Genomic DNA, 24,524 nt, shown 5'->3' with positions numbered 1-24,524 from the left:
GTACTTAAACTCAAAAAATGGCTTCATCATCCAGTGCTGCCCAAGTACCTTGATTGAATACTATGACACCACCACCTTCCAGTCAGCAAAATGTTCGAAGCTATATGATAGACTGCTGGGAAAGAGCTTCATTGAAGAGAGGGGCTTTGTAACAGAAAATTTGGAAGAAAAGATGCCCGAGTTCTATGGTAGGTTGGTAACAAGCGGCTGGATACGCTTTGCAGATGAACCAATCAGGGCAAATCATACCCTGGTGCGGGAATTCTACGCAAATGCTGCAGAGGCAGACATTACACATAGAGCAATTGTCAAAGTCAGAGGAGTGGATGTCCTGTGCAATGCCTCAAGAATAAATGCCTATTACAATCTGCAAGATGGTGACAACAGCGAGATGGCACAGATGTACGAAAACCTGCGGCAACAATGGTTTGTGACCCACCTTCACGGTGGGGAACAACCAAAGTGGCTAAACACAATGCAGAAAAGGATTGACTCTGCAGAGTTCACTGCTGAAGCCAAAACTTGGCTTGATATTGTCACATCCAGGGTGCTGCCTTCAAAACATGATTCAGAGGTGCCGCTTGAGAGGGCTAAAGTAATTTGTGCTGTCATGGAAGGATTGCCTGTTGACGTGGGGAGGCTCATTATGCAGGAAATCCGGGAGGTGGTGCTTGAACGGACTAAGAGCTTATTCTTCCCATCATTGATCACTTACTTGTGCTCCACTGATGGAGTGCCCACAAGACCAGGCGACAAATAAAAAGGGCCTGGTGGACCGATTTATCCGTTGAAAAAGAGAGGGCCTGGTAATGTACAGAAGAAAAGGAAGATTGATATAGCAACATCATCATTTGAGCAGTTCACATCTACTGCATCAGATTCTATTGGTGGGGCATCTGCCCCCCCCCCCCCCCCCCCCCCCATGGCTATACCAATCTTGCCACCACTGCAAGAAGCCGCCAGGCCTTTCCAATATATCTCCACCCAGGTCCATGGGGTGGACAATCGGCTTCAGCAGCTAGTGGCTAGTCTCCCTACGGTCCCATATGGAGAAGGCACATCTACAACTCCCTCTGTTCCTATTGGTCCAACATTAGCAGGTGTGGTGGAGGACATGAAGCATATCAAAGAAAAGCAGGGAAAAATAGAGAGTAGGTAGAAAAAGGCAAGGGAGCATGCCAAGAAGCAAAGCAAATTCCTGAACAAAATGATGAGCATTTTGAGGAGTGTATGCGGCGCACAGCATGAAGAGGAGGAAAATGAGGACGATTTTGTCCTGCCAGAGCCCAGCAGCTCCAGTTCAGAAGGTGAGCAGAGATGACCATAGCACGCAGTGCTAGGAGGTATGAAAAAAAAAAGTTTTTCTGTGTTGATGTACTGCAGTGAGGACACTGCAAGTTTTTTTTAGTTAGGGGTAGGAACCTCCTCGGCTTTTCTTTGCCAGAGTTCTTTTCCTGAGGGGGGTTTTATTTTGTTGAAACTGGCATGTTTAGGATGTTACTTAGGTTGAATAGAGTAATTTTTTTTATTTGGTACTACTTGGCAACTAATGGCATGTATTGTGTTTTGTTGAAATTTTTGGACCCCTCGAAATTTTGCAAAATGCATACTTAGAACAGTTATTGTCTGACATGATTGATTCTTTATATAACATTGTGATTATTGGGGTGTTGTGTGTGATGAATTACTACTTAGGAGGTCACAAGTGTAAAAATTGTTGTCCTTATGCCGATGTGTGTGTGAAGTGTTAGTTTGATTCTGTTTATGCATGTATAATCTAGAACTTGCCCGGTTGGTCTTGTTTGAAATGCGAAAGTTAGTTTGGTTGTGAAATGATCTTAGGCTTTCTTTGTGTAAATAAGTCACTATGCCTAAATAAGCTTCTCCAAAAGCTGAAAATACCCCTAGTTTCCCCTTTTGAGCCTTTTTGACCTTTTTCTTGGCTAGCCAATTATGAAACCTTACCCTTTGTGAAATTAATCCGTCTTCACACCCGTTCCCTCCTTGATGCTATTAATTAGATGAGGCAAAATGCCTAAGTTGGGGGTGAATTAAATGTGGAGTATATGTTCAAAACATAAGTTGAGGGTGGTGGAGTTTGCTAGTGAAGATTCGATGTGGTAGCTGCGTATATATATATACATAAAAAATAAAAATAAAAAATCAGAAAATTGTAACGCAAAAATAATTGTAAGTTGGTTAGAAGTAAAACCACATCGAGGTCGAAAACTGAAAGAAAATAAAGGAGTGGAAAGAAAAGAGGCGAATTAAGGTGACAAGATGTTGTAGTGTTCAAGGAGGGTGAGTCACTAATATCCAAAAAAGTATCCGACCCGTCCCTAAACCTACATTACAAGCCGAAACAAGTCCTAATGAGATCACAACCGAACGATCCTAGGATGAGAACATAGAAAATAAGGGCAAGCCTATGGTATTTGCATGTGTAAATATGAATTGTCTTTGTGAGTGTGAGTGTTTTTCTCTTCTCTTTCGTCTTCGTCCCATTCTTGTCGTATATATGTGTGTTGGGACATTCTTTGGTCTATGTGAGGGCATAAGGATGAAAATTGAACAAAAGAAAGTGACAGCCTAAAGTAGCGTTTGTGTGCACCATAATATGTTCGATAATATGATGTCATTCATTGAAGCTTCATGGTTAGTCGTAGTGTTCTTGAGTTGTGTATGTTGCTTTAAAACAGAAATTGGGGTGGTCCTTGGAAGAAAAACATGCATGCCGGTAGTTCAGAGTCATAACCAATGTAGACATTGTTATTCTATAATATCTAGGTGTTAGATTGAGTCGTGGTTTGTATGGCTTGCTTGAGGACAAGCAAATACTTTAAGTTGGGGGTGTTGATGTGGCGTGATTTTACGCCACTATCGATGCTTTTTAACTATAAGTTTTACTTGTTTTTAAGCAAGTCTATGTCATTTTATGTAGTTTTTGTCATGTTTCAGGTAATACGAGGTCCCTAGAGCCTAAGTATGGAAAACAAGCAAAAAAGTTGCAAAAACTGGAAATAACTGGAGGTTCTGGAAATTATTGGCGAAATATTGCTCTGCGCGGTCGCGCAGTAAGTTCACGCGTTCGCGGTCACGCGCGTCCGTGACTCTGCGCGAACGCGTAGTAAGTTCACGCGTTCACGGTCACGCGCGTTCGTGACTCTGCGCGATCGCGATACTTCTTCACGCGTTCGCGATACATAAACGAAGCAATTGCACGCGATCGCGCAGTGACGTGGCGCGATCGCACTGAAGGTTTTTCGGGAATTTTCAACCAGAACCCGGGATTTGACGATTTCTTCCATTCCAGTTCATATAAATAGAAAATTAGGGCAAAACATCAGATATCTTTGGCAGCTTCCACAAGTTGGAGGCTAGGGTTTCTACAAAAATGTTCTCTCTTCTTTTTAATCCTTGTTGATGGAAATCTCTTGGTGACAATTAAGATTGAAACTCTTGTTGTGCTTATTTATTCATTTGCATTGTTCTTAATCAAGTAAGTTTTTTCTATTTTAATTATTCTTGTTCTTGAATGTTTTCAATGGATTAGCTAACCTTTGAACTGGCCCATTTACTTTGTTTGAAACTCGGAAGAGGAAGAACGGAGTTGGGTTAGAATAATTAACATGAATTTGGGGCGTTAACCCTCATCTAATGGAAATTGACCTAGGAATAGGCAATACCACTTGTAGCCATATTCGGGTGTTCTTAATGCTCCTAATTGCTTGAGGGATCTTCAATTGGGTAGTCTAGTTAATCTTCGGAAGAAGTTAATTTAGAGTCATTATCCGAGGCTAAATAACATAAACTTGCTATTATTTACAATTCGTGAAATAGATTGGATCGTTACTTGAGAAGTAGTTTCCTTCCTTCTATTCTTGTTGCCATTGATCAATTTACTTGCTTTCTAGATTAGAATTTATATTTCCATATTTTATCAAAACCTTATAAAAATCCACCATTGATGTGTTCGTGCAAAGCTATTGTTAGTGATAATTCCTAATCTGCTTAAATCGCCTACATAATGTTCTCTGTGGGATTCGACCCCAACCTTGTTGGGTTACTATATTTGACAACGTCCGCGTTATACCATTAATAGGTGTAATTTGAGCGTATCACGTCCCCAAGCAAAAGGGAAGTCAGTACAAAATAATGTACCGATTATGTAAGGCAATAGATAACTGAAACTGAACTGAAAATAATACAATCTGGAGGCCAAAGAATGCCCTGAAAATATCACCTGACATGACTCATATGAAATCCAATTTAATACTATTATATATCTCATTGACCAAGTGGCCAGGCAACTGAAAAATTCTTGCTGACCCATCGGCCAGGCATTCTGAAAAATTCTCACTGACCCGTCGGCCAGACATTCTGTCTCACTGACCCGTAGGCCAAAAATTGTCACACTGACCCGTAGGCCAGGCATATCTATCTCTCTGACCAAGTGGCTAGGCTAAAGAAAATGTCTCACTGACCAAGTGGCCAGGTGGCCAAGCTAAAGAAAAACATATGTGTATATCATGCAATACATCATGCATATGCTGAAAAACACTGGTACGGTAACATGTCTCTTCTGCCTCTCTATAAACTCAAGGACACAGGGAGGGGATATGGCCCCTCAGAAAGAACAACATAACACTCGGAAACTATGCCACAATATGACAAGCCCTACTTTGACAAATCTCTAGTCATAAGGTTATTTGTGCTCCTACCATATATGGAATCATGCCAAGAAAATAAGGAACAACTTTAACATACCTAATTAAGCTTCTACTACTCAACTTCACGCTTATTCTTCCGACCTCGTAAATCTACATTCAAAAAAATTTATACTATCGTTAGACTTATCATCATATGCCGATCTCAGTTCTTTAAATCAAACTCCTTTAGAATTTGTCAAAATTCGAGTAGCATCTCCCCTGTTTATATCCATAGCCCGCAATCACCATCCAGCAACCAACAACAGCAACAACAATACCAACATTATCAACAACATAATCAATACCAAAATACTCCATAAAACATCCCACTCCATGTTGATCTAATATTTCCACCAACAGAATTATTATACGGCCATTTAATAGTTCTATCTCCGTAAATAAACTTAAATCAATACCAATAAGGAGGAATTCATACCTTTCTCCATCTAGGACAGCGATATCTTTGATATCCACCATAGATTCAAGCCATGATTCACCACAACACAATTTTATTATCGCAACTATACGCTGTCCGAACCAGAATTCTGGAATTATACTTGGTTTGCGTGAAAATTTGATGATTGGAATTTTGGGGAAATTTCCAGAAATCTGGAGAGATTTTGGGTGTTTGGATAAGTAAATGAGGGGGTAATCCCCCTTTTATAAGGTTCCAAGGTCTTCCTGGACCGACTTAACAAGTGCTCAGCGCGTTCGCACTGAGTAGTGGCGTGTTCGCGCAGGCTTATTTTTCTGCCTACTTGTTCGTTCAATAAAAATGTCATAACTCTTTATTCCGATATTGTATGAGGGCCCACGACCTATGGTTGGAAAGATATTTCAATTATATACAACTTTTGTTTTTTGGTGTTTTTCCAAATTCTAAACTTATCATGGCGTTTTGTCCTCTTCAAGTCAGATCATCCGAAAACGTATACTTAAATCATCGTTTTGGATGGCTTATACCCATATTTGGCTTAAGGGTCCTTCTTAAGACTTTCTCAACTTCCCATGTACTACTCATATAGCTTTTTATATGTCCTTTATAAAACCCTAGCATGTGAGCCCCACTCGAACTTACGGTTATGAAGGCTATTCATTAAGTAACGTATTAACTCATTTACATCATACGGTCTCCAATTTGCTTGAAATTAGAAATTAGGCTAATCTTTGAGTTAAATCAGTAATTAGTGGTTGGGTTATGAGCACCTAGTACTTAATTTGGTATTTTGCTTCTGAATTTCCTGCTTTGCCCATGAGGGCCCGTTTCCTCAATTTCTAAGGCTAGAATTGACCTAAATTGAATAGTAGCAATATTAGTATCATTCTTGATGATTTCTAATATAGAATTCGATTATGCTTAGACTTCTTTGGTTTTGAGGTTCAGCGGAAAGGAAAGGCAAATGAGTGAGTTATTGGTGTTGCGATTCGGCCTTCCAAGTAAGTTATTACTCTTTGTAAGACTTCGTATAGCAAAGCATGTATTTTGATTATATTTCCGGAGACAGCATGTGGACCTTCGGGTATGAAGACGGGTTGGATATTACCATAGGTTAGGCCCTGTTCTGTGTTGGGACTAGCCACCCCGTTATGTGTGCTTTGATTGTCCCATTGTGCCGGCTTGATGCCATGAGTAGTTGGTAGATATTAGATTTTGTGTTATCATCTTGATTGTGATATAATTGACATGCCGCTGTTGGTATTTGTACTTGGATATGTTTTTGGCGTACCCGTGGTTGGTACTTGTGATTCGGTTATATTATTGGCATACCTAGTGTTGGTAATTGTGATTCAGATATATTATTAGCGTACCCATGGTTGGTATTTGTGATATTTAGCATGATTATTGATATTGTTCTTGCATTGCATGCACTCTCATTTTCATGATACTTTGTTGAGATATTGATGATATTTGATGAATACTTGATGAGCTGAACTCAGTTTTACTTGAGTGATGTGAGATAGCCGATGTCCGATGCTCATCCTGGAATTGTTGATTGAGTGAAATTGATATTAGATAAACTCTTTTACTTAAGTGACGTGAGATGGCCAATGTCCGATGATTAATTCTGAAGTCATTGTTGCATGGCTGATATCCGATGTTAGTTCCGGAATCATTGTTAGTGCATGGATGTCGTGGGTCCCCCAGGGTGGTGCTGGTGAGAACCCCCCGTGGGCAAAGATCCGGGGTCCCATCTGTTTGTTGGATAAAGATCCGGGACGGGTGGCACTTAGACTTCGCAAGTCACGCTGGGTTGTGCTACCGAGACGTCGATATTTCCGTTCAGAATACATATGTACACCTCATTTGCATGGCATTACATTGCATTCATACCATTATTGCATTGCATTGCATTATGATTTGATTGAGTCGCTTGGTGATTGGATTGTGATGTTGGATTGGATCGGATATATTCAGACTTGACATATTGGGGATTAGATTCTTTACATAGGCGATGACGGATACTAAATTGTGATTATATTGTCTTATGCTTGGTTGGTTTATTTTCTTATCTTCTTTATCATCTAAATTGTGTTAGCTATGCTTAGTCGGCCGATGATGCCTACCAACACTGTTGTTTGTACTGACCTGCACTTGCTGCATTCTTTTATGAATGCAGAGTATCAGGTTGGATCCACTTCCGTGACCCGTGGCTGATCGACGCTTCAGCTTTCTCACGAGTTTTTAGGGAGAGCATGGTCGTCCACTGACCTTGAAGACTTCCCTATCATATGTCCACTTTTATTTCAAAGACATAGACATTTTATGTACTAGTATTCCAGATTGTATTATTTCCTTTAGATGCTCTTGTGTTATTCAGACCAGACCCTGGGGGTGTTTATTTATATTCCGCACTTTCTACTACTTATATATATATATATATATATATATATATATATATATATATATACCGTGACACTTACGTAATTGTTCTATTCCACTGTTTAATTTCATCATTTTATGTATTTATTCATTGTTGCGTTGAGAGTTCGCTTACCGAGGTGAGAAGGTAAGTGCCCGCACGACTTAGGCAGAATTGGGTCATGACATCTTGGGTCCAAAATGGTGGGGAAATTCCTGGGATTTTCTTGGTTGGCCAAGGTTGAAGATGATCCGCTATGGCAATCCCCCTACGGCAGTTGTACTGCGTCGTGGCGAAAGAGAGAAAGAAATGGTACTGTCTCCATGCTAGGATACCTCCTACCATGGCAGTCTTGCTATGGCGGCACTCTTCCCACCATGGCAGTAGCTGCATAGTTTTCACCCAAACCAGTAGCCTCGCACTGGTCGAGCTAAGAGGAATTTTATTGATTTCTTTTTTTTTTGATAGACATGCAATTAAATATAGAACATGGGAAAATCATCAAAACTAATTTATGTTATAAATACAGGTTTCAATCGGTGACAATGGCCCAACACGAAGAAGGAAATGTCGGTGGAAGTGGTAATCCGGGATACGACACATTTCGGTTTATGGCTTCAGAGTGTGAGAGTTGCTATTACAGTGACTTACATAGATAGACAATTTTGTGTGAAAGGGGCACAAAAATGCACAAAGTGGATGAGCGGGCCGCGGATTTCTTTGCACGGTTGTATGAGATAGGTTGGAATTGCTTCATTGATTATCTCAATCAAGCCAATGAGGGATGGGTAAGGGAGTTCTATGCTAACTTGCAATGAGTAAACCTGTCTACTCCGAATCTCGTGATCAAAATTGTAGGGAAATTGGTGAAGATTGGGGCTGAAGAGATGATTGATTACTATAACTTGAAAAATCACCCCGTAGAGGACATGCAAGGTAAAGACCTTTGTGGCAACATGGCTTGGCTAGTCCCCAAATCGGTTGCGGAGGAGGATAGAGGGCAAATTGAATGGATGAATAAGAAAAAGGGGATTACAAATGCTCACCTTACTAATAAAGCCAAGAGGTGGCTGAATATTTTCGCTCGCTGTGTGAGGCCTTCGAACAATACTTTAGCTGTTACTTACACTCAGACTCTTATGGTTTCTTGTATTCTGGATGACGTTCCAGTGAATGTGGCTTACCACATTGTCCGGGAGTGGAAAGAATACATGGAAAAATCGGGTTCGAGTCTAATGTTCCCTTCGTTGATCACCGCTTTATGGAAGAGAGTGGATGTTCCTAGTGCAGAGGCTGCTGATGAGATGGTTGATCCTGACATTGCTTTTAATCCTTTGAGGACAATAGGTGCTGGTACTGCTATTCAGAGCAAGAAGAAGAGGAAGGCTGAGTCAAGTCTAGGAGTGGGTGATAGTAGTGCCACTACCTCACAGCAGCCAGGGCCATTTGAGAGTCTGAGCTTGCAGTTAGGGGAAATTAAAGGGTTGATTTTTGGGCTTTCCATGCCCCCTATTGAGGCTGGTCCATCAAGGACTGCTACAGGCTACTTCACTCAGGAAGATATAAAGGGATATTTGGAGGCCCAAAAGGATATGAAGACCGCAGTCTCTAACCTTGAGAAGGCCTACACTTCCCTGGCTAAGGCTCTTGGTACACTCCGCCTGGACCTCGATAAGGAGAGAAGAAGGGAAGTTGCGGGGTTAGTTGCTGATTCGGATATGGAGGCGTGTCAAGGGGTTGTTCAAGAAGATATATCTGGGTGTTCGGCTTCCAGTTGAGGATAGGGATGATGATGAGCGGTACTCCTTCCTGAGTGAGTTAGAGGGTGATGGTGGCGTTTTTGGCGAGGGTGGTGACATTAGCTCAGATTCAAGTGATGATGCTACCAGTCATAGGCAGCAGTCGGCGTTCTTCTCCAGCAGATGATCTAGCCCTTGTTGGGCTTTTATTAAAGTCTTTGGATGTTTTTATGTTTTGGATGTTTCAAACATTTAGATGTTTATTTTTATTTTTGGCTATTGTTTTTGTTTTTCTTGGATATTTCCTTTGGATGATGATATTGTGCCCTTGCCGGACTTGGTTTTTAAACTGAATTTTTTGGAATGAGTGTGCACTGTTTCTATGGAATAATTGATATTAGAACAGGCTGGAAAAAGTGGATAGAACATCACTGGTTTGTGCCAGTGATTCGCCGTAGAGGAAAAGAGTACCGCCGTGGCGATTTTGCTATGGCGAACAAAACTTCACCAGGGCGGAAGTCTGAGAATAGTCGAGGACAACTGTGGTTGACGTGCTCTCACCGTGGCAAGATTCACTGAAGCCAAGAATGTTTTGCTAAGTGTGAAATCTTTCCGATATTATATGACTCACTTTATATACTAAAAAAATGCAATAAAATACACGCAAAACAATCAAAACACGGCATAGTAGATATGAATTGGAATCGACTAGATACTAATTGGATTCAAAACGATATCAATTTGAACGAAGTGGCACGATGGGAATGAAATAGGTGGAAACTTCCTAAATGCCATATAGCCTCTCGCGGATAGGTACAGACATCCACGTACCGTTCCATGAGACTCTACTAGACATTGCTTTTGTAATTGTGAGACCGGTAAACCTGCTCTAATACCAACTGTCTTGACCAAAATTACGGATCTTGCGAGAACCTACCTTATCAAACCTAGTAGGCCAACCCTTCACCACTAAGCGGTCAACAATACATCCAACAGAAAAAAACTATTAAGTAAATACTTAACGGTAAGAGTGTCAACAAGGAGGCCTGACGTAAAAGATTTGAGAACATTAATCACAAAGCAATGTGGTTTTAAAGGAGAGTCTATTATCGGATTGTTGAGCAATAGGTCTGTACTAATACGTGCTTCTTCTTTGGAAGATTACGTAACCTTTTACAACTAACCCAAAGCATTGAGAACATTATGATCCTGTTGAGCACTTTTTGATCATGTTGAGTCAGCTTTGATGATCCAAAACTGTGCACTCACAATATTATGATCCATACATGTAGTATCATTGTTAATGATCAAGCTGCTGAATCCTGCTTGTTCTAATCCTCAGTTAAGGCAGTTGTGATTTGTCCTTAATGAGAATTCTTCTTCCTTCTGGTGGCATGAGTATAAAGTTATGTACTTTGATCTCTACATGATCCAAAGCATGATTTGCCAGAAAATCTGCCAACATATTGGGAAATTCTCATATGGATGGCCTGACGTAAAAGATTTGAGAACATTAATCCCAAAGCAATGTGGTTTGAAAGGAGAGTCTATTATCGGATTATTAAGCAATAGGTATGTACTAATACGTGCTTCTTCTTTGGAAGATTACGTAACCTTATTGTCCAAACCTGCATATTACCTTATGCATAAGAACTGGTCCTATCCCATGCATACGTTCAAATGGGATCCATGGTTTTATCCAGAGGAGGAAACGAAGATTGCAATTGTATGGATATCATTCCCATCATAACCTCCTAACTATTTTGTGAAGGAAGCAATTTTTTCACTTGCCTCTGCTGTTGGAAAGCCCCTACAAGTTGATATGGCCACAGCCAATAAAACCAGGCCAAGTTGTGCGAGAGTGAAGGTAGAAGTAGATTTGATTGGAGAATTCCCAAAGAGAATCAATATAAGAATGAAGAAGAAGAGTACTGGGGAGATTGTGGATAAATGGATAAAGATCAATTATGATTATGTTCCTAAGTACTGCAAAAACTACAAACTTCAAGGACATAACGAAAAAGATTGCTATGTCATTCACCTAGAATTGTATCCCAAGGAGGAAGAACAAAGTTTAGACAAAGAACAGGAGGAAAGCAGCAAGGCAGATCATAGGAAGAATAAGGAACAAAAGAATGCAAAAAATAGCAGTTCTGAGATTAAGGAGTTCAAAGGGACCAATGCTAACATAATGAAAGGGAAGGAATTAGCAGATAAGGTGCAGCCTGTGGAGGACAATGACAATGATGGATTCAAGGAGAAGAAAGGAAAACAAAGGAATAACAGACACTTTCATAGAGGTAAATATGATGAAAATGGTTGGAGGCTGAAGGAGAATCAAACTTTGCAAAATAATCAATATGCAGCACTGCAGAACACAGATGAGGATATAATAAATGTGAGTGATGTGCAGAAATCCTCAGATGTAGAAGCAAAGGTGTCTGATGTTCTAAATCAGATAGTTACAGTGTAGCAAATTCCAGACAATACTGAGAAGGTCAAGGAAAAGAAGATGGAAGAAGCAAAGGAAAAGCAGATAGATGAATCAAACAAGGAGGAGAGGATATCAGCAAAAGGCATGGATTGAGAAGAACTTTGGTAAACAACTCAATGATAAAGGGGAAATTTTATCCCAGAAGGTGTCTAAGGTGATTTCAGATACAGTTAGTCAAGAGAAGGAACGTGATTCAGAAGAAACTAGTGACATCTTAATCCACAAAAACTTAGAGGAAGAAAACAAGTTAGGTGAGATGCTGCATGAGGATGCTGATCATGATGAGATTCATATATCAGAGGAGGAAGTGGAGGATAATGAAAGAAAAGAAGGAAAAGAAGGTTCAAGGCCACCAGAGAGTAACAATTCTGTCATCTTGCCTGTGGAACAAGTAGAGAATGCACACCATGGAAAGAAAAATGAAATACAAGCCCAAGCTGATCTCAATAGCCAAGATGAGGAAGATTTAAATCAGAACACTGATGATATAGCACAGGAGGCAGATTTATCCCCTAGAACTGTGCAGAAATTGAAATAGGCAACAAATAAACAAAAACCTGTCAGAAGTAGCAGTATTCCAGTGGCAGGAGTGTCAACAAGGAGGAGTAAGAACAAAACTAATAATTCTCAATGATAGACAAAGCTTTATTTTGGAATATTAAAACACTCCTAAATCTTTTGAGAGGTTAATTGAACTAAAGAGGAGACATCATTATTCTATCATAGGCCTAATGGAACCTTTTCAAGATCCTATTGCTATTGAAGAGTAAAGAAGGAAGTTAGGCTTTCAGAATTGAAAGGTGAACTGTTTAGGAAAAATCTGGATTTTTTGGACAGATGAATGGCTTGGTGTAGTTATTTCTGAATCAGAACAAGAAGTTACTTTGCAGCTAACTCACTCATCTTTGAATCAATCAGTACTGGTGTCAGTAGTATATGCTAAATGTGATAGACAAAGGAGGGAGGAGTTGTGGGAAGCTATGATGGACTTAGCAAATCCGCAAGACCTTCCTTTGATTATAGGAGGCGATTTTAACGTCATAGTGTCTGATGAGGAGAAGCAAGGTGGCCTTCCAATCTCATCTAATGAGACTTTGGATTTTTCTACTTGTATACAAAGTTGTGGTTTGGTTGATGTAGGATTCATTGGAAGTAAATTCACTTGGTGGAATGGGAGGACTGAAGAAGATTGCATATTCAAAAGGTTAGATAGAATACTGGTGAATCAGCAAGTGTTAGATATCATGCCATCCACAGCAGTGACTCATATGATTAGACATGGTTCCGATGATGCACCACTACATCTTGAGTGTAACAGCAATGCACATCATATTGTCAAATCTTTTAAGTTTCTTAACTTCTGGACAAAGCATCATACATTTATGGAGGTGGTAAAGGAGAATTGGACTGCTGATTTCTGTGGAAATCCATTTTATGTATTTCATCAATAGTTGAAGAAACTTAAAAGAGCACTGGTTTAATGGAGCAGGAACACATATGGGAATATATTTCAGCAGATTGCCACTATTGAAGATACTATAAAGGTGAAGGAGTTGCAATTTGAAAATAATGCTTCGAGGGAGAATAAAATGCTATTACATCAAGCACAGGCTGAACTAACCAGATTTTTACACCTGGAGTGGAAGCAGAAAGCTGGTATGAAATGGTTCAATGATAGAGACAGAAATACAAAATTCTTCCATTCATATGTGAGGGGCAGGAGGAATAAATTAACTTTGAAAAGAATACAAGATCCTTCTGGTACATGGTTGGAAAATGAAGTAGATATTGGCTCTGAGGCAATCGGGTTCTTTTAGTCATAGTTTAGTGAAGAAAATTCATGAGGGGATTATGCATTGTTGAAAAATATTCCTAAGCTGATAACTGAAGAACAGCAAAATAATATGGAGGAGTTGCCATCTGAAAGTGAACTAAAGGAGGCTGTGTTCTCACTCGATGGGGATAGTGCTAGTGGGCCTGATGGATTCACAGGAAAGTTTTATCAAAAGTGTTGGGAGGTTATCAAGCTGGATGTGATTCAAATGGTTAGAGCTTTATTTTGTGGATTCGAGATACCACAATTCATCACACATACTAATTTGGTTTTGTTGCCAAAGAAGGAGGTGATTAATACTTTCAGTGATATGAGCCCGATCAGTCTCATCTCCTTCTCCAATAAGAAATTATCAAAAATAGTGCAGAATAGATTGGCAAATGTTCTTCCTCATATTATTTCTCACAATCAGACAGGATTTGTGAACGGGAGGAGCATTGTATAAAACATATTACTGGCACAGGAGATCATCAAAGATATTAATTTGAGAGCTAAACATACTAATGTGGTGATCAAATTAGACATGGCAAAGGCATATGATAGACTCTCCTGGATTTTTTTAACTAAAGTATTAAGATAGTTTGGGTTTGGAGAGGTTCTCATTGATTTAGTATGGAGATTGCTTTCAACCAACTGGTATTTAGGATTAATCAATGGTCAAAGTCATGATTTTTTCAGATCAAGTAGGGCGGTAAAGAAAGGTGATCCACTTTCTCCTACACTGTTCATTATAGCAGCAGAGGTTTTAACAAGGAGTCTGAACAAGTTACATGAGAAGCCAAGTTTCATAGTCTATGGAATGCCAAAGCGGAGTCCTCAAATCAATCATTTATCTTATGCTGATGATACAATCTTATTCTGTTCTGGGGATGGATACTCTTTAATGAAAATGATGAGGAGATTGAGGAATTATGAGAAGGCTTCAGGACAGCTGGTCAATACTGATAAAAGCTGTTACTATATTCATCACAAGGTTTCTGCCAGAGTTAATAGTAGGATTAAAAGACATACTAAGATGAGAAATGGATCTTTTCCTTTCACATATTTAGGCTGTCCAGTGTTTTATGGAAGAAGGAAACTGATATATTCTGAGGATTTGGTCAAAAAAGTGATGAAAAGGATTCTGTCTTGGCAAAACAGACTGTTATCTTTTGGAGGTAGATATGTGCTGGTCAATCATGTGTTGGAAACCATGCAAGTATATTTACTGTCAGCCATGAATCCTCCTTCTGGGGTGATAAGGGACTTGCACAAGATTTTTGCAAAATTCTTTTGGAGCAATACTGTGGGGGTGAAAAGCAAACATTGGGTGGCATAGGACAAATTATGTCTACCAATGGATGAAGGAAGGATTGGTCTTAGATCACTAACTGATATATCTAATGCATTATTTGCTAAGGTGTGGTGGAATTTCAGATGTGGAAGAAGCTTATGGGGTAGCTATATGTTGAACAAATACTGCAAGAAATGGCATCCTACTATGGCAGTAGATAGAAGAGGATCTCACACTTGGAAGAAGATGGTGAATATAAGAGATGCAGTTGAGCCACAGATCTTTTGGTATTTGAGAAATGGAACTTCAAGTTTCTGGTATGAGAATTGGACAAGGGTTGGGGCATTATATTATATCATTCCTGATGCTGCTAGAGAAGAAGAAATAGAGATTAGACAGTTTGTGAAGAATGAGGAATGGAACATGGAACTGTTAACAATCACTCTAGATCAGGAATTTGCTCAACATATCAAGGAAAATATCAAGGTACCAGTTGAAGAAGAAGATGATGAACCATGTTGGAAGTTGGAAACAAATGGCAGATTCTCAGTTAAATCTGCATGGGATTTTCTCAGACACAGAGAGAGCAAACAAACAAGTTATAAGTTCATGTGGGAGAAAGGTTTGCCAATAAAGATAAGTTTTTTCATGGGGAGAGTGTTGAAAGGGAGAATCTCTACAGATGATATATTGAAAAGGATGATAATCAATATACCATCAAGATGCTGGTGCTATGAGGAGCATAAGGAGGAAACTGTAGGTCATTTATTTCTAACATCTTCCATAGCTATCAAGTTATGGAAGTTCTTTGCTTCTTGTGTAGGTATCCCCACAGATGGAGTTGGTCTACATCAAATGATCATGGCATGGTGGTCTGCTGAGACAGCCATAATTGCAGCCTATGTATAGAGCAATGCCTGCAGTGATCTTGTGGTCATTATGGAAGAGAAGAAACTCCATTAAACATGGAGGATCAGTTCCTTTCTACAGACTGAAACAACAAGTACAACACATACTACATCAACTGACAAGGAAGAGATTCCCATGGCTGCAGAATGTATCTGGTGATTGGGAAAATATGCATCAGCACCTTAGTAAATATAATTCTAAAGTTTATTATGCTAAGGTGGTCTGGAGAATGCCACCTTCAGGGAGACTAAAATGCAATATAGATGGGGCAAGTAGAGGCAATCCTGGGCTAAGTTCATATGGATTCTGCATCAGAGATAGTAATGGGGATTTGGTTTATGCAGAAGCACAACAAATGGGAATAGCAACAAACATGGAAGCTGAAGCTGAGGCTATAAAATAGGCACTGAAGTTCTGTAAAGATCACAACATTCAACAGGTGCAACTGGAGACTGACTCACTTGTCCTTCTAAACATCTTACAAGATACATGGATCATTCTATGGGAACTGAGAAATCAGATTGAAGAGATCAAATATGACATGAGAGCAATACAGGTACAGATTAATCATAATTTCAGAGAAGGCAACATGTTGGCAGATTTTCTGGCAAATCATGCTTTGGATCATGCAGAGATCAAAGTACATAACTTTATACTCATGCCACCAGAAGGAAGACAAATTCTCAATATGGACAAATCACAACTGCCTCAACTGAGGATTAGAACAAGGAGGATTCAGCAGCTTGATCATTAACAATGATACTACATGTATGGATCATAATATGGTGTGTGCACAGTTTTGGATCATCAAAGCTGACTCAACATGATCACAAAATGCATACTAGCTTAGGCACACAGGATAGAAATAGAGGACAGTCTTTTATTTTTTTAATTTTAGCTAGTTCATATTATAGACATGCTGTAATAGACTATTTTTTACATTATACATTTATTAATAAAAAGTTCTAACAGGCCTGGCCTGCTAGAACACACTTTATTTTAAAAAAAAAATGGTAAGACAGAAACATAAACAACTTATGTTTTAAATAACATCTCCCAAAACCGGGTTTAGACTTGTACAAGAGCTTCTACAATAATAGAAAATGAATTACAAATGAAATAAAATAGCTTCTGTTTTAGAATAAGAATATACAGGAAGCTTAAGGATAACATCCACTAACTTCAGCTAACAAACTCTCAAGCAATAACCTGAAACATATCTACACCCCAAAAGGAGTGTAGCAAGAGTAGAATTAGTGCACCACACGTGCTGGAAAGTATCATAGGCCAACTAAGATTAGTTCATGCATATAAGTATAAAATCAACAAAGATAGGCTAATAGGCACAACAATCACTCAACATCTAAGAGCACTAAGAATTGAACCTACAACAATTCACACATTTCGCACAACCTTGACCGCTAAACTATCTCTCTCAATTTCTACAATACAAGGGTGATAACGAAGATAGGGAATTAGGCATATAATAACCAATAATATCCTAAGGTGAAGCTTCTAAACCATCAGTCTGTCAAGTCCTACCTACTCTCGAGCCACCACAATATCATCACAACAATTCAGTAATAATAACATATGTAATGCAATGAGATGTATGATATGGGATCCGATGCAGTGGTCAATGCAAGTAACCTGTACAAACATGCTCTGGGCGGAGAGTTATCAATGCAATTGGCAGTCATGACCCACATGGGACCTTTGGCGTCCATGTACCCTCACAACATCCAGAATATGTACCATCGGAGTAAGAGCACCATATGACAATCACAACATCTGGAACCATTTCTTATCGGACTTTAAAACATTTTCTTTCAAAAAAGCCAAGAGTCTTTCCTAAAATCAATTTCCATCACAAGTTTCCATCTTTTATCATGAATGAGAGGATTATGTCATGAATGAATAATTATATGATGCAATGCAAGGTAAACGTACAATCAAAATCACCATATCATAAGTCAAATCATTTCCACAATATATCAAGAATTCAGGAAATGTATTAACTACCACTTCCATATCACAACAAGAATATAATCCATCCTGAATCACCACAGTAAGAATACAAATACACTAATACAATGCGTAAATAATAGCGAAAAGCCCACAAAATCAGAAGTCATACCAACCTAGCTAAGATCCAACAAGACATCATGTTTGAAGACCTAATCAAGCTTTATCCTGTCAATTCTACATAGATATACGTTGCGCAAATTAAAGTCTAACTATGGTAAGCCGTAACCTACCTCGAATGCAGAACAGGAGTCACGAACTACTCCGCGCGTCCCTTCCATTTCCGAAGTGCCTCAGAACGATGATGGTCTAATAAATATTAATTCTATGTACGTAAATTACCATAACAACCAACTAATCGATGGAAGAATTGATTCGAGGAAAGTTACTCAAAATACCCAAAATATCCCTAGAGAGAATTCAAAGCGAAACTTCTGGGTGAAATCACACTACCCAAGTACTTGTTATCCATTATCCTTAAGTTCATGGAGTTCTAATCACATTAGGTCCTTCAATTTCATCATTTAAGCTAAAACCCCCAAACTAGTAAGAACTCTAACTTCATTAATTTATTTGGGAGTCAAGGGAGAGATTCAAGCCTAGGAACTATCAATTCCATATTTAAGTATTGAAGGTCAGGAATTAATTTGACATAATTTGATTAAGAAAATATATAGTCCAACTTAGGGTTCATCAACCCATCTTCCCCAGCATTCATTCATAGGTCTAACAATGGAACCTCACTATAAAGAAAACATAAGATAAATGAAGAGGAACTGACCCAACCTCTAAGGAGTGATAAAGCTCTCTGAAATTGCTCCTAAACCAGTTCTAGAATAAATTAGGGGTGAAATGAGGTCCAATCCCGAAATGGGGAAATAAATACTAGGTGTGACTCAGCTATTACCACCGTGGCGGAAAAGGGTGCGCTGTGGCGAGCGCGCTACGATGGCTTTCTACCTGCCGTGGCGAGTTTATTTAAATTCCACGGTGTTTGCTATGGGAAACGAGCTCTCGCCATGGCGAGCTCGTCAACGCGGTTCTTCAACCGTCGTGGCGGTTGAACGAGACTTGAAATAAATAAAATAAAATAATAAATAATTAAGGATTTCTCTCCAAATTGGTTCAAGGAATTTCAATTAGAAGATTATGTGAAAATCGTCGATGCGAGCTTTTGCAAGGATTGTCTTTAGGGGAAGATCTGAAAATGTCCATAACGACCAAACGGTCATTACACTTTCAATATATATTCTTTCTAAATACTTGATACTTGATGCACATACATTTTTATACGCTATATATACTTAGCATATCATCACCTAGTGTAACATTCGTGAAATTACAACATTTTGCAAACAAGTAATAATAATGATAATTTCACGACCCAATCCGTGAATCGTGATGGCACCTACACTGTCCCCCCAGGTAGGCAGACCATTCCTATATCATTTTAATAATTAATAAGAATTATGCAGAAATAAGTAGTGATATAAACTAACAGATTCAAGTTACAAACATAACAAGTGCGGAAAATATTATAACCCCAAAATCTAGTCTGGACTAGTACAAGAGATATTACCAAGAAGATACAAAGTCTGATAAGAAATAGAATCTCAAAATACAAATACTGTCTCGAGAATACAAAGTAGACAATTAAATATAGAAAGAGTCTCCGGGTTGCGTATCTAGCCAAAGCTCCCCCTGGAATCTCAAACAAGTAGACTCGGATCACTCTCGACGATAGGAACTGGAACCAGTGACAGACCCTGCACTCAAAAGAAGAGTACAACAAGAGTACCATCAGTATAAACAACACGTACTGTGTAAGCATCATAGGCCGACTAAGATTAGTTCACACATATAAGCATAAAATCAACAGGATAACCAGATAGGCACATAATTCTCCAATCAAGGTCACCAAATATCCCATAACCGAATCACAGCCTATGATGAAGCTTCTAAACCACAATTCTGTCGAGTCTCAAAACTATCTCTCGATAATCACCAATCCAAGTTTCGACCCCAAGTGGAGTTAGTAATCTACAATTTAACTCCTTCAATAATCATATCTATACCACGCAACCGTTTTAACAAACCACGCAAAACTCAGAACTAAACGAGCCATCTAATGATACATAATAACATGTCATGATGCACAATGCAAAATAAAATGATGTGCAATGCAATGCACTGGCCAAATATCTCAAAACCTATACACACATGCTATATGGTAATGTTTTCCCAATAGTCATGACCTACAGGGGACCCATGGTGTCCATGTACCACTCGCTCCGGAATCTTACCTCGAATCACGAGCCCTTAACTAGGACACATCGTCACCCCCTATCAAATGTGCCTTTCATATATATATATATATATATATATATATATATATAATTATTCTTTTCTCATCGCATTGTACTTCTCAGCGTATTCCAGTTCGTCAATATGTATGGACTATGAACAATTAGCAATATCAATGTCAAACAGAAGGCATCATGCCACAAGTATTTCATGAATCAATTTTGAACCAGTTCCATCATGTATGAGTGAATGAATTCAAAAATGCTAAATCAAGGCAATCAATGCCAATGAATATACGATGGAAGTCACAACACTATAAGTCATATCAATACTTATATAAATTAATGGAATGAACTACAAACACCATCTTAGTCAACATAAAGAATCTATAACACCTTTTTCCTTCCAATTAAACAAGTGAATTTCGCAACTAAGTCTTGTGTCATCAAGTGCTCTATTTCCTCATGTATCATCAACATTACCAAGTCATAATTTAATATCAACATATGTATGAAATGAGAATGTATTCCATGTATGTTATGATCATCAACAGTACATCATGCTCCACATTTTCATCTGTGTATTATCATAAGTACATTTAACGATTCAGGTATACTCTCATTAGCCTTCCTTTCTCCGATGATATATGACACCAAAAGGTAGAATTTAGTGCTGCACGTATCACAACACAACAATTCTTGTAACAAGTCTATTCACAATAACAAGCCAACAAGCTACAATCAACAACATGAGTATATATTAGCTCCTTCCTTCCCATATCACACAAATACACCTTCTATTCAATATAAAGTAATGGCGACAAGCCCACATAATTAGAAGTCATACCAACCTAGGTAATATCCAACCAGACACCATGTCTGATGACCTAATCATGCTTTCTCCATCAATTCTACACAATTTATATGTTTCGCTAATCAATGTATAACTAAAGTAAGTCGTAACCTACCTCAAATGTAGAACGGGAGGCACGAACTACTCCATTCGAGCCTTCTATTTTGGAAGCACCTTAGAACAGTCGAAGTCTAGCAATACAATGCTAAGTAAGCAATAGACCTTCTAATAAAACAAGAACAATAATTGGGGAACAAGACCCTATTACTTCTACCCTTTTCAATTGGTTGAGCTACCCCTTAATGGTGAATTTATCAGAACTTTTATCCCAACAATCATTAACCTCCAATTTATGGGTTTCCAATCAATTTACCCCCTTCAAATCAGATTTTAGGCTAAAGTTCCCATTTTTATTAGAACCCTAAGTCTCAATAAACAACTCTCACCATTAATAATCGAATTCTCATTCTAGGAAGTGATAGTCTATACTTCTAGGTGATAGAATAGTAATAAAATTAACTTTCCACAATTTATTCAAGGTTTTGCTATCTCTAAGGTTCTAGGACCTTCACCCACCACTGATGGACCTTAAACTAATCATGGAACTTGAAGAAGAAAATGGAATGAACCACATAAAGGTTATAACTTAACTTCAAGGAGGAATTTCATCCTAGCCTTAGAAAACCGCCTATCACTTTCTTGGGAACTGTTTTTGGTGTTATGAGGGTAATGACTTCAAATTACAATATAAAAAGTGGGTTTCTGCCCCCGTCGACTGCTGCAGCGGTCCCTAGCTTCGCTACAACAATTACTAGTTTCATTGCAGTGGGTTCGCTGCAGCTGTCATGAGCTTCGCTGACCCGCACTAAAATGACCATAACTCCCTCATACGAAGGAGAGATGCGACGATTCTTTTTGCTATGGATTTGTAATTATGATACGGATCTAATGGTTCAATCGAAACACAAAACAAAGGTTGTTTGATTAATATGGTACCCCTTATAGCCAAAGAACCATGGTGAAAATATCAAATACGAGTGCGTCAAAATCCAAATCCATCTAAAACTCTTCAGAACCTCACCAAACTAGTAGACAAGTCCAAAATCATCATACAAACTTGTTAGAACTTTCAAAATGTTGACACAGGGTCATCTTAGCCCGATGTTGACCATGGTCAGCTCTATCTCTTTAACTTAACTAGTTCCTCCACCAATGACTCACATCACACTCTAACCTTTCAGAAACGAAACCAATGACTTCACTAATCACAAATCATACTAACTGGACTTGAGGAAGGGTCAACAAGGTTAAATGGGTCAAAAACACTAAAACGACCAGACGGGTAGTTACATCAGATACCAATTTACCAATCGTTTGTCCTCGAATGAAGAAGGGGAGTATGAAGGCTGACAGTAACCAAAGAATCTTAATATAACAACACGGAAGCCTCTACGGCACGAAGTATGCAAAAAGCGCTGCTCGTCCACCTTATCACTCAAACTTCTTTTATTCAGCTCAAGGATCCAATTTCCCATATTCCCCACACATCGAATTTTCTCACAACTGATCTCCGAATAGAAGAATTATTTCTACTAGAATTCTCTGATTCGATATAACCATACCTCTGATACTGCTAACCCTTCTTTCACCCCTAGAGTCGTTCTTCACACCACGATTTCTTAGAAACACATAAACACGCACCACAAGCCCTAACCATGACTTACTCTTGCCAGAAAAGAATCCTTGCTCTATTTGAGAGCTCTACGCAATTCAATCAAAACTGATCCTACTCATAGCCAACTTGGCTAGTTCCAAGTCTTCTTAAACATTCAAATCACAATACAGGAAAATACCACTAAATTCCTCGCCGAGCCAAGGATGTAGGAACCCATCTGATCACTCTAAATACCTGTCGTGACAATAGAACCTCCCCAAATCATTACCAAGTACCGACGTAACCCATTACATCTGTCCAAGTAGCTACTCTCGGTGAAATGTCATCAAGTCCACTCGAAAACCAGATAAAACTCGGTAACCCTGTCATATCTCAAATCTAAACTTTAACCCATTGAATTCGTGAAGGTGATTTGCTGGGAACCCATAAGTACATTCGAAAAATCTATACATAGTCTAACAGGCTTAATTCGAAAAATTCTAACCCTGAATGAATACACAACCATTGAATACTACCAATAATCACTCGGACCGACTCCAAACTTTCCGAAACCAATCATAGTCCTATCACCCATTCGGGGCGACTAATTCTATCCTTTAATATGCTGAAAATGCTCACTCAAGCCATCCGATTTAGTAATACCCACAACATAACATACTACCTGGAATACTATCTCATCTCAAAGATACAACTGTAACCTTCACGTTATAGGGATTTCCAGAAACTCTCTCCTTTAACCCACACTAACTCATCCACTGTAGAGTGTTACGAAAATCTCCAACTGCGAACCACACAAGCCACTTTCCATAAGCCTTAACATGTTGGTTACATGAGTTTTGCTCCTCGCTAGTTGCTGATCACGAAACCTCACGAAACCTTATCATATCACTTATACAGTCCTACTAATGCTCTGACTTATATCAACCAAGATGCCTTTGCTCAAATTCTCTTAATTCAAATTCTGAAACATTCTCCATAACTGTAATTTATTCAGACCTTAGTGTTTATTTATCACTTCGAACGTCCCAATTGTTGAACCAGAACACCTCTAACTATTCACGTGATTATTCATTTCATTCGATTAAATCAACTGAGTAGTAACACCAGTCGTAGGTAGTCAAACTTACACAATAGGTACAAGGCTCTCAGAATCTCCCAAGTATGCTTAGAGAATAATGAAGGGAAGTGACAAAGTTTTAAGGGTTTTAGCTTAGAAAGTACGAAGAAAACTGCCCGCTGTCCGTTGCAGCGGTCAGACCTCTGCCACTGCTGGTCCGCTACCGCGGTCCTGGTGCCGCTGTGGCGGGCACCAAATATAAGACACCATAATGTTTCCTGGTTTTTGACATGCCTTAACCCGAAATCCAAATATCACTCAATAGTTCCTTGAGTACTAAAAACTTTATACTTGACCATCACTAAGTCATTTAATTAATCAATCACCGGCTCACAACATAAAGCTACCCTGGATGACCTTAACATAAATCTTAAATCAACTAGCTATCGATATAATGATACCATTATCATTCCTCCAAACACAAAGAGACGATGAACATACCCTTTATTGAGGGACTAGTACCACAGCTGCCCAACATCTTTAGTCTCCATTCGTCCATTCGTCACCACCTTCCTGAAAGAACCTACAAACCACTACAATATAGTCATGTCGAGACCCAACTTAACTTTTTTCACAACCTAATACACAATCCACTCTCGTACAACTTGGAGCCTTAATCTAACGAACATATCAGATACCAATTGTTGCCTTCCTAATAGCAGAGATTAATCTATCAAAATCCTCTTTCTTACGCCTCCGCCCCATTAACACGAAAGTACTCATACCAAAATA

The 24,524-nt window shown here is 38.9% G+C and overlaps 2 protein-coding genes across 2 annotated transcripts; both read left to right on the top strand.

The window, feature by feature from the left end:
* The first annotated feature begins 12,433 nt into the window (after positions 1-12,433).
* On the top strand, positions 12,434-13,620 carry LOC132607867 (uncharacterized). The gene is made up of 3 exons (XM_060321942.1): positions 12,434-12,488; positions 12,641-13,239; positions 13,321-13,620. The coding sequence occupies exons 1-3, from the start codon at positions 12,434-12,436 to the stop codon at positions 13,618-13,620; spliced, it is 954 nt and encodes a 317-aa protein (XP_060177925.1).
* A 1,353-nt stretch (positions 13,621-14,973) lies between these two features.
* On the top strand, positions 14,974-15,819 carry LOC132607866 (uncharacterized). The gene has a single exon (XM_060321941.1). It carries the CDS (start codon positions 14,974-14,976, stop codon positions 15,817-15,819), a length of 846 nt encoding a protein of 281 aa, XP_060177924.1.
* The last annotated feature ends 8,705 nt before the right edge of the window (positions 15,820-24,524 follow it).

Source organism: Lycium barbarum, chromosome 8 (genome assembly GCF_019175385.1).
Source record: "Lycium barbarum isolate Lr01 chromosome 8, ASM1917538v2, whole genome shotgun sequence".
NCBI classification, from domain to species: Eukaryota; Viridiplantae; Streptophyta; class Magnoliopsida; order Solanales; family Solanaceae; genus Lycium; species Lycium barbarum.
The sequence above is the reverse complement of the archived record's forward strand: the minus strand, read 5'-3'. Positions and strand labels throughout refer to the sequence as shown.